Source organism: Cydia fagiglandana, chromosome 12, assembly GCF_963556715.1.
Source record: "Cydia fagiglandana chromosome 12, ilCydFagi1.1, whole genome shotgun sequence".
Taxonomy (NCBI): domain Eukaryota; kingdom Metazoa; phylum Arthropoda; class Insecta; order Lepidoptera; family Tortricidae; genus Cydia; species Cydia fagiglandana.
This window is the reverse complement of record NC_085943.1, coordinates 11,468,320-11,486,168: the sequence shown is the minus strand read 5'-3', so window position 1 is coordinate 11,486,168 and position 17,849 is coordinate 11,468,320. Positions and strand designations below refer to the sequence as shown.

Below are 17,849 nucleotides of genomic sequence, written 5' to 3'. Positions count from 1 at the left end.
TTGACTTAGCACTAGTTTTTACGAAAGCGACTACCATCGGATCTTCCAACCCAGCGGGAGGTTTGTGAACACCGTACACTACATAATTTGCCGAGAAAGAAAAAAAGCGTCGCTATAACATTGTAGATTTAGAGTAGGTACATGAAGTAAAGCTGTGCGCAGATAGTTAGGTATCGGGAACATTAATCACTGGTAAAACTTAATTGGACGGCCGGAGCTGACAGACAGTCGAGGACTTCGCTGGAAGGTTCACTGTTACTGGTAACATTTGTACGATGAACACATTTAGAGAAATGCGATGGAAAATTACTTTTTATTAAAGTTGAGTAGGTGGCCAACGAAGTAGTGCCTACGTATTATGAACATTACATACTAGAAAAACTTAATTGATCTGTCGGAGCTGACACACAGTCGCGGACTGGAGAGAGTTCGCTGTTATTGGTAACATTTGTACGATGAGCACATTTAGGGAAATGCAATGGAAAGTATCTTTTGTTAATATTGCTTTAATAGTACTAGTAGTTGACCGACGAAGTAGTATTAAAAACATTAATCACGGGTAAAACTTAATTCGATGGCTGGAGCTCATAACAGTCGCAGATTAGAGGGTGTTCGCTGTTACTGGTAACATTTGTACGATGAGCACATTTAGGGAAATGCAATGGAAAGTATCTTTTGTTAATATTGCTTTAATAGTACTAGTAGTTGACCGACGAAGTAGTATTAAAAACATTAATCACGGGTAAAACTTAATTCGACGGCTGGAGCTCATAACAGTCGCAGATTAGAGGGTGTTCGCTGTTACTGGTAACATTTGTACGATGAGCACATTTAGGGAAATGCAATGGAAAGTATCTTTTGTTAATATTGCTTTAATAGTACTAGTAGTTGACCGACGAAGTAGTATTAAAAACATTAATCACGGGTAAAACTTAATTCGACGGCTGGAGCTCATAACAGTCGCAGATTAGAGGGTGTTCGCTGTTACTGGTAACATTTGTACGATGAGCACATTTAGGGAAATGCAATGGAAAGTATCTTTTGTTAATATTGCTTTAATAGTACTAGTAGTTGACCGACGAAGTAGTATTAAAAACATTAATCACGGGTAAAACTTAATTCGACGGCTGGAGGTCATAACAGTCCCAGATTAGAGGGTGTTCGCTGTTACTGGTAACATTTGTACGATGAGCACATTTAGGGAAATGCAATGGAAAGTATCTTTTGTTAATATTGCTTTAATAGTACTAGTAGTTGACCGACGAAGTAGTATTAAAAACATTAATCACGGGTAAAACTTAATTCGATGGCTGGAGGTCATAACAGTCCCAGATTAGAGGGTGTTCGCTGTTACTGGTAACATTTGTACGATGAGCACATTTTAAGGAACTGCGATGGAAATTACTCTTTATTAAATTTGAGTAGTTGGCCGACGAAATAGTATTATGACATTTATGAAACATTAAATAGGTACAGGAAAAACTTAAGAGCCAACAGTCATTTCTCTATACAGACGTACTCGACTGTTTCCTCCGTGGGTTTTGATGCTAGAGCAATGATTTTTTCAACACAGATTAATATTGTCAATATCTGTGTCGGACCGTTTTGCTTTTTTTGATAGTTTTGTTTTTTAAGGCGCTAGAGCCCTTCAAAAATGGCCATAATGGCCAAAAGTAGCCGAAAACACCTCACGTGATTTGTGCACAACCCCAAAACTTAATTTGTTTTTATACACAAAAGTGAAGAACTGCAGTCAGTCTTCTTCAAATCTTTTAACAATAAGAAAACATTTTTTTTTTAATTGTAGTTCTCATAATATTGCTCAATCTTCTCATTATTTATTGTCAATGCAACCTAACCAAGTGGTCTAATTAATAATTATGATTAGAACATATTGATCTCCTTAAGATGTTAGGTGCATGTGAGTCAAAAAGAAGGCGTGTTATAAATACTTACCGATAATGTCTAAGCGCCCACACAAAAACCGTCAAGCGTGTAAAATACTAGCATCGCTCGCAAAACGCTGACGCTAGCAACTTCAAATATGCTGCGCAAGTGTTTGCTGCTTCTAGCGAGAGCACAGATCACCTCCGGTAGATTACTAACTTGAGTTGGATTCTTGGGATATAGGTTATGTTTCGTTAAATAAAAAGTCACATTTTTTATCGCAAAGGTCACCTTTTTGTCCTTGCAAAATATGATAAAAAGAAAACCGGCGAAGTGCGATAAAATTACAGGTCACGTACCGGTACACATGTCACAGACGAGGGCTAAAAGTCACAAAAAATGTGACTATTATCTTTTTATAATATATGACAATCTGGCAACACTAGATTCCGCCGTAGCGACAGAGCTGCTTTACCCGTGTAGTGAACGCAAACGAAACATCACTAATTACATCTACATTGAAAATAGCAGTTTAAGAATCACAAACGATAAACTCCCACTCACCGCCTATTATGTGTTTTATACTTATTATTAAACAGGACCTAACCGACGTTACGAATCGTACACCACTTTAAGCTAATTAATTATATTATTTACTCTATTTAGGTCTGAAAATCTTTGTTTATATCACGGACTAGTAGATTTGTTACGATTTACTAGCCTGGTATATATTATTTTATTCACATACAGATTGGAAACTTCACACTGTCGATTTCGATGTCATGCTTTATTCGTACCAGCGCCTTTACGTGGTGAACTCGAATTCTTTAACATGCTTTATCTATTGTATAGTTATCTGTGAGCAAGAGCCTTAATGAGAAATCTGCTTACATCTAGTATTAGCGATGAGTTCTTAACAAACTTACCGTGTAGTGTAGTTTATTACATACATTAGTTACGTAGTCATGTTCTCTAATGAGCGCGCTAGTTTACCTTGTTCTATACTATTGATATTAGTTGCGGTTAATTATAATTCAATAGGTAATACATTTTGTGTGCTGTTTCTATTTGATTTTGGGCCCTGAGCTAATATGATGAATTTACCAATTCCACTGGTGTTTAGACTCGCAAATATACCTACTGCAAATATGTTTACTTTAAAACCTTTTAACAACAATATTTCTTTTTTAGGTTTCCGTACCCAAAGAGTAAAAACGGGACCCTATTACTAAGACTCCACTGTCTGTCTGTCTGTCACCAGGCATGAACCGTGATAGTTGAAATTTTCACAGATGATGTATATCTGTAGCCGCCACAACACCAAATACTAAAAAGTACGAAACCCTCGGTGGGCGAGTCCGACTCGCACTAGTCCGCTTTTATTTTCGACTTTTTTCAAGGACAACTTGCTGATGAATTACATTGTTTCTGCTAGGTATTAGACTGTTACCAACACTAGCGCGCCATGACAGACACACGACACTTGCACTCACCTGTCCGTGGTTGAGGAACCCGTGCCTCGCGGCGATGTCATCCACGTGGTGCGCCCCGGCGGGCACGTGCACCGCGAACTGGTTGTGGTACATGCTCTCGCGCACCGCGCCGCTCCACCCCAGCACCGCCAGTAGCGCCAGCGCGCGCCATGACAGACACATGACACTTGCACTCACCTGTCCGTGGTTGAGAAACCCGTGCCTCGCGGCGATGTCATCCACGTGGTGCGCCCCGGCGGGCACGTGCACCGCGAACTGGTTGTGGTACATGCTCTCGCGCACCGCGCCGCTCCACCCCAGCACCGCCAGCAGCGCCAGCGCGCGCCATGACTGACACATGACACTTGGTATCACTCACGCACACAACCACATCAGGGTCAACTCACACAACTTTGCACTGTGTTCTTGAGCCTCCAACGGGCATCCCACTTTTGATAACCTGTAAAGAAAAGAAATATTTAATTTAGTTGAACATTTTAATACTGTTTATAATCACTACATTCTATAAAACAAAGACCCGTAATGATGACATGGAAACGTATTTTTTCGAGTGGCGTAATAATTGCTATACATACTAATTAGTATTCTTTGCTCCCTGATCAAAAGGCTTAATTAAAATGCTCCGTAATTGGTCCGCCCGCGTTCGAACACAAGAGGCGAGAGATATTAAAATTTAATAAAGTGTTATTCCCTCGCCGCATTTTATTTCTAGCTTTTAACGTTCCATAAATATAAAGAGAAAATTTGGGCCACGATAAACATATTTGCAGGAGCGGCCTAGGGTAACCAGTTTAATTTTAAAGACCTAGCAAATACCCGACTGGCATGTACGCTTTGGCTGAATGTAATTTCACTTAAATCTGTATGTTCCATTAAAATTACATAAAGTGTGATGTGGAATCACAAGCGAAAAGCATAGAGATGTTTTAAGAGTGCTATTACATTTCGGGGTTGAGCGAGTTTAGGTATTTTACGCGCTGCGGCAGGCCGTGCGAGCTCAGTATTCCGATCCCTTCTACCACACTCGCACTACAATTATGGATTAAACATTCTTGATCCATCGCGAAGCATATTGAAATCAACCATAACAACACTAACTGTACTTAACTTATAAAGTCCTAAAACTGTTATTTGGTAAGTACGAAAATACTAAATGCAGTGCAAATGTACATAGGGGCTGTTCATAAATTACGTCATCTATTTTTGACCCCCCCCCCCCATCCCTCAAATCATCTAAAAATCATGCTTCGGATGACTCTGTTTCCTCCTACGTCATGCTACCATCATCCGATGTCCAGACCCCCCCCCCCTCCTCCCATTTGAAACGACGTAATTTATGAATAGCCCCATACTCGTACTTATGAACGTATATTACTCGAAAGAAATTATAGGTACTCGCTTATTTACAAGAAACAAGTTACAAGAAACTGAAGATACACAGGGTCTGATGATGGAGCTGGAAGGTGGCCACGGGTACCAGTCTATCATGTAACTAAACCACTTCGTGTTTGGGCTCGTTTGATTCGTCTCAACAAGATCTTTGACACTGAAGATACACAGTGTCTGATGATGGAGCTGGAAGGTGGCCACGGGTACCAGTCTATCATGTAACTAAACAATTTCGTGTTTGGGCTCGTTTAATTCGTCTCAACAAGATCTTTGACACAAGACAGTACTCAGGGTCTGATGATGGAGCTGGAAGGTGGTCACCATTACCAATCAACCATACAACTAAACCACATCGTGTTTAGGCTCGTTTTATTTATCTCAACAAGATCTTTGACACTAGGTGATACTCAGAGTCTGATGATGGAGCTGGAAGTTGGTTACCGCTACCAATCAACCATGCAACTAAACCACTTCATGTTTAAGCTAGTTTGACTAGTCTCAACAAGATCTTTGACACTAGGTGATACTCAGAGTCTGATGATGGAGCCGGAAGGTGGTCACCGGTACCAATCAACCATGCAACTAAACCACTTCATGTTTAGGCTCATTTGATTAGTCTCAACAAGATCTTTGACACTAGGTGATACTCAGAGTCTGATGATGGAGCTGGAAGGTGGTCACCGGTACCAATCAACCATGCAACTAAACCACTTCGTGTTTAGGCTCGTTTGATTCGTCTCAACAAGATGTTTGACACTAGGTGATAAACCAAACACGAAGCCCAAACACGAAGTGGTTCAGTTATGTGATAGACTGATACCCGTCGCCACCTTCGAGCTCCATCATCAGACCCTGAGTAGTATCTTGTGTCAAAGATCTTGTTGCGACGAATCAAACGAGCCCAAACACGAAGTGGTTCAGTTACATGGTAGACTGGTACCCGTGGCCACAGTCCAGCTCCATCATCAGACCCTGAGTACTAACTTGTGTCCAAGGTCTTGTTGAGACGAATCAAACGAGCCCAAACATGAAGTGGTTCAGTTACATGATAGCAGTGTTGGCAAAAAATCAATTCGAATTGACGATTGAGAATTGACCGATCAATTCGAATTGACGATTGACGAAACTAATTCTAAATCTACTGATTGAAGATTGACGATTACTAATCGTTAATTCAAATTGATCGGTCAATCCTCAATCGTCAATTCGGATTGACGATTACTTTGTATGTACCTACCTAATGTCCTTTTTATTTAGGCCATTTTTGTGAAACTGACCAAATGCGTTCAAAAGCGGTGTCTGAGTTTACCAAAGGTTCCGAAACATGTTTCCGACGGCTATATGAAGGATGTCCTTTTTGGAACATTTTCGGGACTTTCCTTAAAATTAACCGATAGCGTTCAAAATCGATATCTGAGGTGCCCAAAGGTTTCGAAACTTTTTTCCGAGGGAAATATTGAGAGATGTCCTTTTTTGAGACATTTCTAGAAATTACCCGATTGCGTTTAAAATCGATATCTGAGGTAAACAGACGTTTCTAAACATTTTTTCAACTGCAATATTGAAAGGTGTCCTGTTTTGGGACATTTTAGTGACATTCTTTGAAAGTGACTGATTGCATTCAAATCGATATCTGAGGTGCAAAATATGGTTTCAACGGCAATATTTAGATTCTACACTTTAGCCGCGTACTTACTTTACTACCTGCATTACACCACCCTGCTGAAAAAAGGTCATTTCTCGGTATTGCCGTCAGAAACATGTCTCGAAACCTTTGGGCACCTCAGATATCGATTTTGAACGCAATCGGTTAATTGGAAGAAATGTCCCATAAATGTCCAGAAAAAAAAGGAAACTCCGTCTGTATTGCCGTCGGAAACATGTTACGGAACCTTTGGAAATCTCAGATATCGTTTTAAAGTGCCAACGATCAATTTAAAAAAATGTCCCGAAATGGAAGGGACATCCTTCAATACTGACGCGCGAAACATTTTTCGGGACCTATGGTCGACATCGATTACGAATATGAACGTAATTGGCCAATTTCGAAAAATGTCCCTAAAAGGGACATCAGTCAATACTGACATTAGGAACATGTTTTCGAACCTCTGGGAACCTCAGATATCGACTTTAAGTCCAGTAAGTAAGTGCTTAAAAAGGACACCTTTGAAAACTAATCTTAGGGAAGGGAAAGGGACCCTAGGTTAATCTAGATTGAGAATTGATTTAATCCGAATTGAGGATTGATGCGTTAATTCCAATTGATTCAATCGGATTGACGCGTCAATCAGAATTAAATCAATTCGAATTGATCAATTCGGATTGATCAATTCGGATTGACGCGTCAATTCGATTGATCAATCCGGATTGATTTAGTTCAGATTGATGCCAACACTGCATGATAGACAGGTACCCGTCGCCACCTTCGAGCTCCATCATCAGATCCTGAGTACTATCTTGTGTCAAAGATCTTGTCGAGATGAATAAAACGTGCCTAAACACGAAGTGGTTCAGTTACATGATAGACTGGTACCCGTGGCCACCTTTCAGCTCCATAATCAAACCTTGTGTATCTTCAGTGTCAAAGATCTTGTTGAGACTAATCAAACGAGCCCAAACACGAAGTGGTTTAGTTGCATGGTTGATTGGTACCGGTGACCACCTTCCGGCTCCATCATCAGACCCTGAGTACTATCTTGTGTCAAAGATCTTGTTGAGACGAATAAAACGAGCCTAAACACGAAGTGGTTTCGTTGCACGGTTGATTGGTACCGGTGACCACCTTCCGGCTCCATCATCAGACCCTGAGTACTATCTTGTGTCAAAGATCTTGTTGAGACGAATAAAACGAGCCTAAACACGAAGTGGTTTAGTTGCATGGTTAATTGGTACTGGTGACCACCTTCCGGCTCCATCATCAGACCCTGAGTACTATCTTAAGTCAAAGATCTTGTTGAGCCGAATCAAACAAGCCCAAACACGAAGTGGTTTAGTTGCATGGTTTATTGGTACCGGTGACCACCTTCCGGCTCCATCATCAGACCCTGAGTACTATTTTGTGTCAAAGATCTTGTTAAGACGAATAAAACGAGCCTAAACACGAAGTGGTTTAGTTGCATGGTTGATTGGTACCGGTGACCACCTTCCGGCTCCATCATCAGACCCTGAGTACTATCTTGTGTCAAAGATCTTGTTGAGACGAATCAAACGAGCCCAAACACGAAGTGGTTTAGTTGCATGGTTGATTGGAACCGGTGACCACCTTCCGGCTCCATCATCAGACCCTGAGTACTATCTCGTGTCAAAGATCTTGTTGAGACGAATCAAACGAGCCCAAACACGAAGTGGTTTAGTTGCATGGTTGATTGGTACCGGTGACCACCTTCCGGCTCCATCATCAGACCCTGAGTACTATCTTGTGTCAAAGATCTTGTTGAGCCGAATCAAACGAGCCCAAACACGAAGTGGTTTAGTTGCATGGTTGATTGGTACCGGTGACCACCTTCCGGCTCCATCATCAGACCCTGAGTACTATTTTGTGTCAAAGATCTTGTTAAGACGAATAAAACGAGCCTAAACACGAAGTGGTTTAGTTGCATGGTTGATTGGTACCGGTGACCACCTTTCGGCTCCATCATCAGACCCTGAGTACTATCTTGTGTCAAAGATCTTGTTGAGACGAATCAAACGAGCCCAAACACGAAGTGGTTTAGTTGCATGGTTGATTGGAACCGGTGACCACCTTCCGGCTCCATCATCAGACCCTGAGTACTATCTTGTGTCAAAGATCTTGTTGAGACGAATAAAACGAGCCTAAACACGAAGTGGTTTAGTTGCATGGTTGACTGGTACTGGTGACCAACTTCCGGCTCCATCATCAGACCCTGAGTACTATCTTAAGTCAAAGATCTTGTTGAGCCGAATCAAACGTGCCCAAACACGAAGTGGTTTAGTTGCATGGTTGATTGGTACCAGTGACCACCTTCCGGCTCCATCATCAGACCCTGAGTACTATCTTGTGTCAAAGATCTTGTTGAGATGAATAAAACGAGCCTAAACACAAAGTGGTTTAGTTGCATGGTTGATTGGTACCGGTGACCACCTTCCGGCTCCATCATCAGACCCTGAGTACTATCTTGAGTCAAATAAATACATATAGAATGTCAGGTCGTTTCAAATATTTTTAATCCTGTCCGGTAGTTTATTAAACTGTACCATTATAAATTATAATACTATAAAAACAGTGCTAGGATCAAAGTCTCTCGTTGCGGTTTACACGCACACAGTATAGCGTTTTACACGGCGCCCGCCGCACACAATGATAAAAAACCTCGTCGTCGCCGTTGAAAATGTGCGGAGCCGACCGACACACGTCCTGCCTGTACAAGCTCTGCCGCGGCACTGAGCTGGCGAGCGCGCGTCATCGGTAATATAGAGTAGTTTTCAAAAAATTGCCAAAAAATTATAGTAGAATTTCATAAACACTAATGTATACCAACAGTATAAGCAAACGTTGCAGATTGCTTGAGTATGAAAATGACTTCGATATTAAGTAGATTTTCGTAGAAATTGACACTTGTTTCGGAGAGAAAATTGAGTTCGTTTTACTTTGATTTTCTCTTTCTCAAAGGTATGTAGGAAAAATATCGTTTGATATGCCTAAAGTACAGGGTATTAGTAATACAAAATAGCCAGGTTTAGCAGAGTAAACTTCTCAACATTTCCAAATAAGAGCTTGCCGTTCAGTGCTTCACGGGGTTTTTCGGAAACGACCATCAGAAAAAAATTCATTACTAATTTAATAAGTCCTTTTTCTAATATTTACAACGATATTTAAAAAGATAAGAAGACGCTTTTACTGGAACAAGTATTCATTGTTTCTAATAATGAGCACAAAGTCCTGAATTTCGTCGACTAGTATCATCAATTTTGCATTATTTCGACTTTTCTTGTAAGAGCGCTCTTAACAGTATATGCTTACAAAGTGAACGTGTTAAATTCCTACGCCACGGAAAACGGCCTAGGTGGTTGGTCTGTGGCCTGTGGCCTACGCATATTGTCCTTGGGTCTTGGGTCCAATTGTGTTGTAAGTAGTAATATATATATTTACGTTACTGACTGTGCTATGCCTACCAAAATATCAGTTTTTTATTTAATTGTCAGTCAATTCACACATTTCACGATCAGCGAACGAACGCATTGTAAGTACGTCAATTCTTGGGATTAGTTTTCAAGAGGACCCCAGGCTCCCTGAGCCGTGGCAAAATACTGGGATAACGCGAAGAAGAAGAAGAAGAAGAAGAGAGAAGTGGACGTACAGTAACAAGGCAAATTTTATGTTCGTTATAAGATTTCTATGGATTTTTTATGTGCGTTGCCACTTTTATACCTTTCGCGTCGATGCCCGTAGCGTATGACAGTTATTTCAAGTATCTTTTGGCTGGGTTTGATTAAAAAAAAAATTAAGTCAAATAAATGAATGTGCTAAACTTTCAAAAATCCTGTACAAACATTTTACATGACCGCTTCCAAATAAAAATGATCTGTCATATGGTGGAAAAGAGGAAAAATTCCGACGCCTGGTGACCCTAAGCAGCGGCAAATCACGCGCCAGATAAACGCAATAAGCGAACGCAACGCGAACAAGTTAAAAGAATCCGAGGGAAATCCCCAGATAATCCAGATAAGCCACGCGGGGAAAGTATGAAACGCCTGACCGTGAATATATCAAAAATATTTATGAATTTTTATTTGAAAATTTATCCAACGTCCAGGCAGAGTAGATTTATTTAGGGTAGTTCATCTTCGAATAAAATATACATACGTGGGTCGCGCGTATTAAGTCGCGTTACATTAACCCAATAGAGGGTTACTTAGGCCCACAAGAAAAACACATAATACATAGTAGAGCCCAATAAAAAATATAAATAAATAAACCGGATAAGTGCGAGTCGGACTCGCCCACCGAGGGTTCCGTACTTTTTACTATTTGTTGTTATAGCAGCAAGAGAAACACCTACTGAAAATTTCAACTGTCTAGTAACTATACGTTACGTTATTATTAAACAAACGCCCGCAGATAGGTTACTTTCATTGTCCCTATACTGTGGGCTAGAGCTCAACCTTTGCACATTTTTTGCGTCGATTTTCGCTTGAATGGTTTCATATATGTATCATACTTGTTCTAGTTAACGGTCGAGATGAAAGTCTGGGAAATATAGTCAGGTCAAGGTTATATGTATCGATAGTTACATGGAATTCATTATTCATGAGTGTACCTATATGAATTGAAAGACGTGGTTGAAGTTAAAGATAGATAGAATAGTTAGTTAGAGCTAGTTGTTTATTGCAAGTCGTTGTATCTCCGAGTAACTGTCGGCGTTCGGCATCTGGTCTATGGCACTGGTCCCACCGCGAGCTAGTAAACTATGAGCTATCGGCTATAAACACGAACAAAAGATAAGCACTCCCGTGTAAATAAAAGAGACACGGCGATATTTATAGCTCACCGCTGGGCGAGTAACTATAAATATCGCCGTGTCTCTTTTATTTACACGGGAGTGCTTATCTTTTGTTCGTGTTTATAGCCGATAGCTTATAGCTTACTAGCTCGCGGTGGGACCAGGCCTATATGTCGGCGGCCGATCGTAAGATCAGGCAGATCGTAATGTTCCTGTGTAATGTTTTGACCATAGTTACATTAAACCAATAAATAGGTAGGATAGGTTCGTTAGGTTGCTTCAGATGCCCGAAGGGCAAAATGCCCAGAAAAAGGAGCCCCGCGAAGCGAAGCTTCGTCGACACAGGGAACGAGTTAAAGATTTTCACGTTTCACGATATGCCTAGGAATTTCATGATATGCCCGATCTTACGATCGGCCGCCAACATATATACCGCGCTATTATACTAGTAGTAGGTACTTACTAATACGTACGTTAACAATTTTTAATTTTAATGTCGCACTTTCATACTATTCAAATTCCAAACACATTCGGGTGCTTATATTAAAGCAGAATAAGTAATATAGCCGTAAAACACATGAAGATATTGCTCACAGCACCGCAGTGCAGATTCCAAGCTCTTTATGGTTATGCTGCAAGCAAAGCAACGCGAAAGATATCGTTCTAGAATTCAATTCACTTTTGTTACAGTTCGTTCATTCAGTCATTCAGTATTTGTAAAAAAAATGTTTCAATTAAATTAGATGCAGGAATGCTACTGCAAAAAATAAGTAAACGTCATTGAAGTGCACTAATATTCAAATCATAAAATATAAATATGTACAATCTTCTCCACCCCCTACAATGAACAATATACAATTATTCGCCTACATTTTTTTCTGATGTGCCCTAATGTTGACTAGTAGATGCCTCATGACGGTAAGTTCACCTTTTATACGCTGTTTTTCCTATGTGCAATAAAATTTAAATGAATAAAAATACACACTAAATGATGTGTGCTTTGGTCAAATTTTAAGTTGTCTGTAATATCAACTTCCCCCTGACATACCTGACAAGTTATTGTGTTCGTGCATTAAAGTAAACAAAATATTTTTCAATAGGTACTGTACTATAGATGACTATAGTCAATAGAAAATAATAAATTGTATTAGCAGTCTAATTATTTTACTTATTCCGGGTTAAACTAAACAAGCCAGCGCCGCTAATATTGTAAGCCAAAGAATTTGCAAAAGCGCTTGTTCTTGTCAGTTTGCATAATATTTCATTTTTCCTTATCATTAAAAGAATGACACTTTAAAAGCAAAACAAACAATGATTACTGCAAACGCCTCACAATAACATAGAAAATAAATGATTAATATGAAAAACAAATTAAATCAAGCGGTGCAAATTTATTGTACCTATTTATAAGACTTATTTACTCGGTAAAAGGTTACACAAAGGCTTTAAAAATACAAGAACAATATTTATGTGAATATGTTCAGGAGTGTCATTCCAACCTGTACAATCAAGTGCGAGTCGAATGCTCAGTCGAACCAGTTTCGGCATTATTATTATTTGGAGCCTGTCGTGTCCCTCAAAGGCCTCCTCCAAGTTTCTCCACAGATCTCTGTCCAGTCTGCGTCTGGCCACTCCTTCAAGAAGCAATCCAATTCATCCCGCCATCGCGGGTCTGCCAGATCCCAATTTGAGTTTACGGGCTCCGACTCTGTAGCGGTTTCGCCCCACAACTCATTCGGCAGACGTGACCAGCTCAGTCTCATTTTAGGTTGGCCGCCTTCCGAGCTAATCCGCATTAAAACCAAAAATCCTTATGTACGGATATGATGGTCGCACTTGTCTGACAACGTGAAAATGACAGTGTCTGTCACTTCCTTTCGCGTATGTTAAAAAGTTAAGTATAACAGTCTGCCTGGCATTTGATAAACCTATACCTACGATACGTCACCGTAATATACAAAAATCGATACAGTTTTATACTGGCCGAGAAATAGAGTAACACAAACAAGCATTAAGAATACAAGGCCGAAATGCCCTCGCACGGCCCGACCCGCAGGGACAGAATTTAAAAGGTCTACCACTGGAATTAATTTGAAGCTATCATTGGGATAATTCCATTAGGCGCATCGGAACAAGGGAACGGAAATATTTACGGCCGAATAACGAGTACATCTCGCGCGTAAATATCAATTAAGGTATTAAACTGTTGGTTTAACGATTAGGTATGTGCAAGGAAACCAGAGTTAACGGGTAGATTAGTAAAAAAGTAATATTATTGTTTTTTTTTTTACCAGGATGCCATTTTTGATTGGAATCTAATAATAATAACTAGGGGAAAACATAGGAAACCACAAGCGACGATTGCCTTTGTAATTGTCCAATCAACGACTCGTCTAAAGTTTTGTTTCTAGAAAAACGTTAATAAAATGCAATAAGCCACGTTCAAAGTATCAAAGAAAATCCAATAAGAACAACAATTTTTAGAAAAAGAAACATTGGTTTGATTAAATGCAGCAGTATTTTTCGCGTCGAACGAACAGCTGTTGCGGATAAAGTACGGCGCTGTCGCATCTCCCGACTAAAACCTAGGCTAGGCTAAAACCTGGCTCGCTAGACTCGCTAGTAATGCCGCTCGGTTTATCGGCACCGGCAGGAAATAGGGTTGCTAGATTCCAATGTCGAAATTCCTGAGAAATTCCTGGATTGATAATAAAATTTATACTTTAATTATAAGGGACGAATAACTTTTGTCGATCAAACCTCGAGTTGGGTGGTATGCTAAAATATCCTGATAAAAAGTAACGTAAAGACTAAAGGCCAACCAACCCCCTTATTCATAAACGTTTATTAAAGTTTAGAAGCCGATAATAATCGTTTGTCCCTTTCCATCATACCAATACGTCGGAAAGGGACAAACGATTATTATCGGCTTCTCAACTTTAGTAAACGTTTATGAATAAGGGGGTAAAAATTTAACTCTCTAGAGTCTAGACCATTGTCACTCTCGCTTTAAAAAATATTTCAAGTATCGGGTGTGAATACCACACTATTATTGCATTTCGAATTTAGGAAGAAGAATCAAATGGGTACGTGGGATAGATATAATGTACAATTACCTACATTGATAACGTAGGGGTACAACTGGTCTCTTTGCCTGATCAATTATGACATATACATATAAAGAAGGTTTTCCATTAAACCATGTTGTGTGCATATGTCGATACATATAGAAGGACAGTAGAAACAATAAAAAAATCCAGAACTATTCGTCTGCTAGCCCTACACAAACGCCGTTACATAATAGCTACACACCGGTGTTATTCTCTACTACACTCTAAAGATGGGGCAAATTTATGCGTAAACAAATATATTACCATAAATTTTGAGTGGGAATATGTACGAGTACACGCCCAAATAAATGCAGCCGTGCAATTTCCCCGCGTTCAGTATAATTAAAATGTTCCATGGTATACGTATGGAAAGCAAACCGGGCTTCCCAAAAGTTTATTCAATGCACTGTTAACATTCCCATCTGAATTGAAGCCAAAACTTTGTTAATTTTACAATTTAGGTACCTAGCTTGTACGTCAAAATTTTTTAGTAAAGACTTATTCGTTTCACATGTGTGTGAGGTGATCAGAAATCGTGGATTCAATCCTCGGTTGTTCTGTATAGAGTAGATTAAATACGATCTCACAAAATTTTAAAAAGATGACTAACAATTCGGTCAGGATCCTTATCATATACAGACAAGAGATTAAGGAATGAATTTTCACTTTGAGGAGTGCCATAGTGAAATTTAATTAAGTTGAGATTACCTTTTGTATGGAGGACAAAGAACTTTTTAAAATGTAATAGAAAAACTAGGACAAGAGCGCAGCTGTTGCTCATTCAATTTCAGTTGACGGTTCGGTGTGATCAATCAATTTATCATTCGCCCCGTTCGACGTCACCCCGTTTATGCTCCGAACGTTATTAGGATAACAAGTAAAATGGCACATTCGCTGTCGATTGAACGGCCAGTGTTGCCCACTATGGTAAGCAATGACCAGGGAAATAATTCTAAATTATAATAAAGAAAAGTCAATAGTCACATGTACATGGTTACAGTTCAAGATGTTCACCTACGGTTTTGGTTGATATGACATTGACTTTCAGCCATGGAAGCAGTATTGTCTGTGCGTTCCAAGGCAGTTTCAAAATGTACAAATAAATGTGCTAAGCAGAAGGAATGTGTGAAATTTAGCACCTAATGTGCTAATTTGGTAACACTGATCGCACAACCCAAATCTCACCACCTACCTACAATTAGGCGGTTATTCGCAGCATTCGAGCATCGTGGCATGAATAAAACATGCTTCTCGACTCGCAAGTACACTTCGAACAACCACTTTAAGCTGAGCCGGCTGGGCGCTTGAATCTAACAATAATTAGACGACAAAGGTTCGTCAAATGGGTCAAGTTATTTGGGTGTTCGATACATTGCTTTTGGATATAGACGGCAAACGAGGCATACAGTAGCGCAAATATGTGGTGACGCAGGTAAACACTGACTACTAATAACAGGACTAATTCATGATTTATCATCATCATCATCTCAGCCATAAGAAGTCCACTGCTGAACATAGACCTCCCCCTTGGATCTCCATACGTGCCGGTTGGAAGCGACCCGCATCCAGCGTCTTCCGGCGACCTTAACAAGGTCGTAAGTCCATCTTGTGGGCGTGGTCTCCACTCGAGCACTTTTCGACCCCATCGATTCATCATTCATCTATTCATGATTTATATATGGGAACTACAAATGGGTATCTAAACGTATTTACAAAATAGTCCTAGATAAGGCGCTGAACGAATTCCGACAACACTCGGTAGCGGCATGCGTTCAATAGGTATCAAAGATACTCAGAAGAAGAGTACGTAATACTTTTATTGTATTCTAGATGTTACGCGGAAACGGCTTTCATAAAACAGTTGATATACAGGGACGCATAGTAATGTAAGGGGCTTACCGTGAGGCAAGAATCTGCACTTAAAATGCAATGTATAATAATGTAATACACGCTGCACATTACAGGGATTCTGGCTTGCGACAAACGCGATCCGACGACGGGCAGGCTCGACGTCAGAAACATGTTCACAATTTTGCGCCTTATTTCATTGCAATAAGGCGAAATATGTATGCATAATTTTGATGTTGACTATACTAGCGGTAGTAATGGGAATATTTATGTTTGCAGCTTTATTACGGAAGCCGATTAACGGAAAACAAATGTAACCGCAATAGCTAAGCCATATTAATGAAACTGCAGAAGCGTAGGCTATTTTAAATTATACTTTGAAATTCATTCTTTAGACATTGCACTTATTTTTAGGGTTCCGTACCCAAAGGGTAACAACGGGACCCTATTACTGAGACTCCACTATCCGTCTGGCTGTATTTCTGTCTATCTGTCACGAGGCTAAATCTCAAGAACCGTATATAGCCGACCGGAACGGACAGTTTTCACAGATGATGTATTTCTATAGGCCGCTATAACAACAAATACTTAAAAGTACGGAACCCTCGGTGGGCGAGTCCGATTCGCACTGTTTTAATTACTAGACAAAATACTTGACATACTTATTGGTATATTCTCTTATAGGTCAGGAAATGAATGCTCAAAAAACGTTGTAGAGGGAAATGCTAGGAACACAATTTTTGACTCCGTAACTTTGTTTGGACTAGTTAGGAGGTGAACATATCAAAAGTCCCCGGCCTTAGCCCCGGTGCTGGGGGGCAGAGGGGGGTAAGAAGGTCGAATTTTTCGGTTTTTCATTGATATCTTGGAAACTTTGCGTCTTAGCGACATGACCACTAAGACAAACCAAAAGTTGATAAAATTAGTTACAAGTTTTATCCAGTCAAGTTTTTCGATATCTTGACTAGTTTTTTAGATACCCGCTCTTGAAAGTTTATTTAGGGATTTTAATTTTATCTTGTTATCTACATCAGGGAAGCTATTAGGCCATGTTTGGTATCATTTTCGTATAAATCGGGGATGCTGAATTCATTTATGATATCACATTGGCACTATTCCGAAGTAAAACAAAAATTAAAAAATATATATTTTTGAAAATCCCTCTTCACGCTTAAACCGCGGAACCAATTTCGTTGAAATTTGGTATAGAAATAGTTTCAGTCTCGACACAGGGCATAGGATAGTTTTTATAACCAAAAGCATCTTTTGAGGGTGTGAAAAGTGGGGTGGAAATTTGTATGGGGAGTCAATAACCGCTCAACCGGTTTAGATGAAATTTAGGATGGTTTACATCTGTGATTTAGATGAAAATGATACCAAACATGACTTCAAACCTTACTTTAAGCAGTATTAACCTCAGGAATTCAGTTTCGTCGACGAAGTTTAATTCCCTCCATACTCCATTTCACAACTTTAAAGGATGATTATTGAGATAAAAATTATCTTATGTCCTGTCTTGGGACTCGAAATATCTGTATACCAAATTTCAATTAAATCGGTTGAGCGGTTCAAGCGTGAAGAGGAATATAAAAAAAAGGTATTTGTTTAAAGTTTTTATGTTTTTTCTTAGGAATGGTGTCAATGTGATACCAAAAATGAAT

The 17,849-nt window shown here is 39.7% G+C and overlaps 1 protein-coding gene across 1 annotated transcript in view; it reads right to left on the bottom strand.

Annotated features, from left to right (window-relative positions):
* LOC134669661 (furin-like protease 2) overlaps positions 1-17,849 on the bottom strand; it is a 337,125-nt gene that overhangs the window by 85,997 nt on the left and 233,279 nt on the right. The window contains exon 2 of the mRNA XM_063527339.1: positions 3,381-3,819. Coding sequence (XP_063383409.1) covers positions 3,381-3,719 — 339 coding nt within the window. The 5' untranslated portion in view covers positions 3,720-3,819. The remainder of the gene's footprint in view (positions 1-3,380; positions 3,820-17,849) is intronic.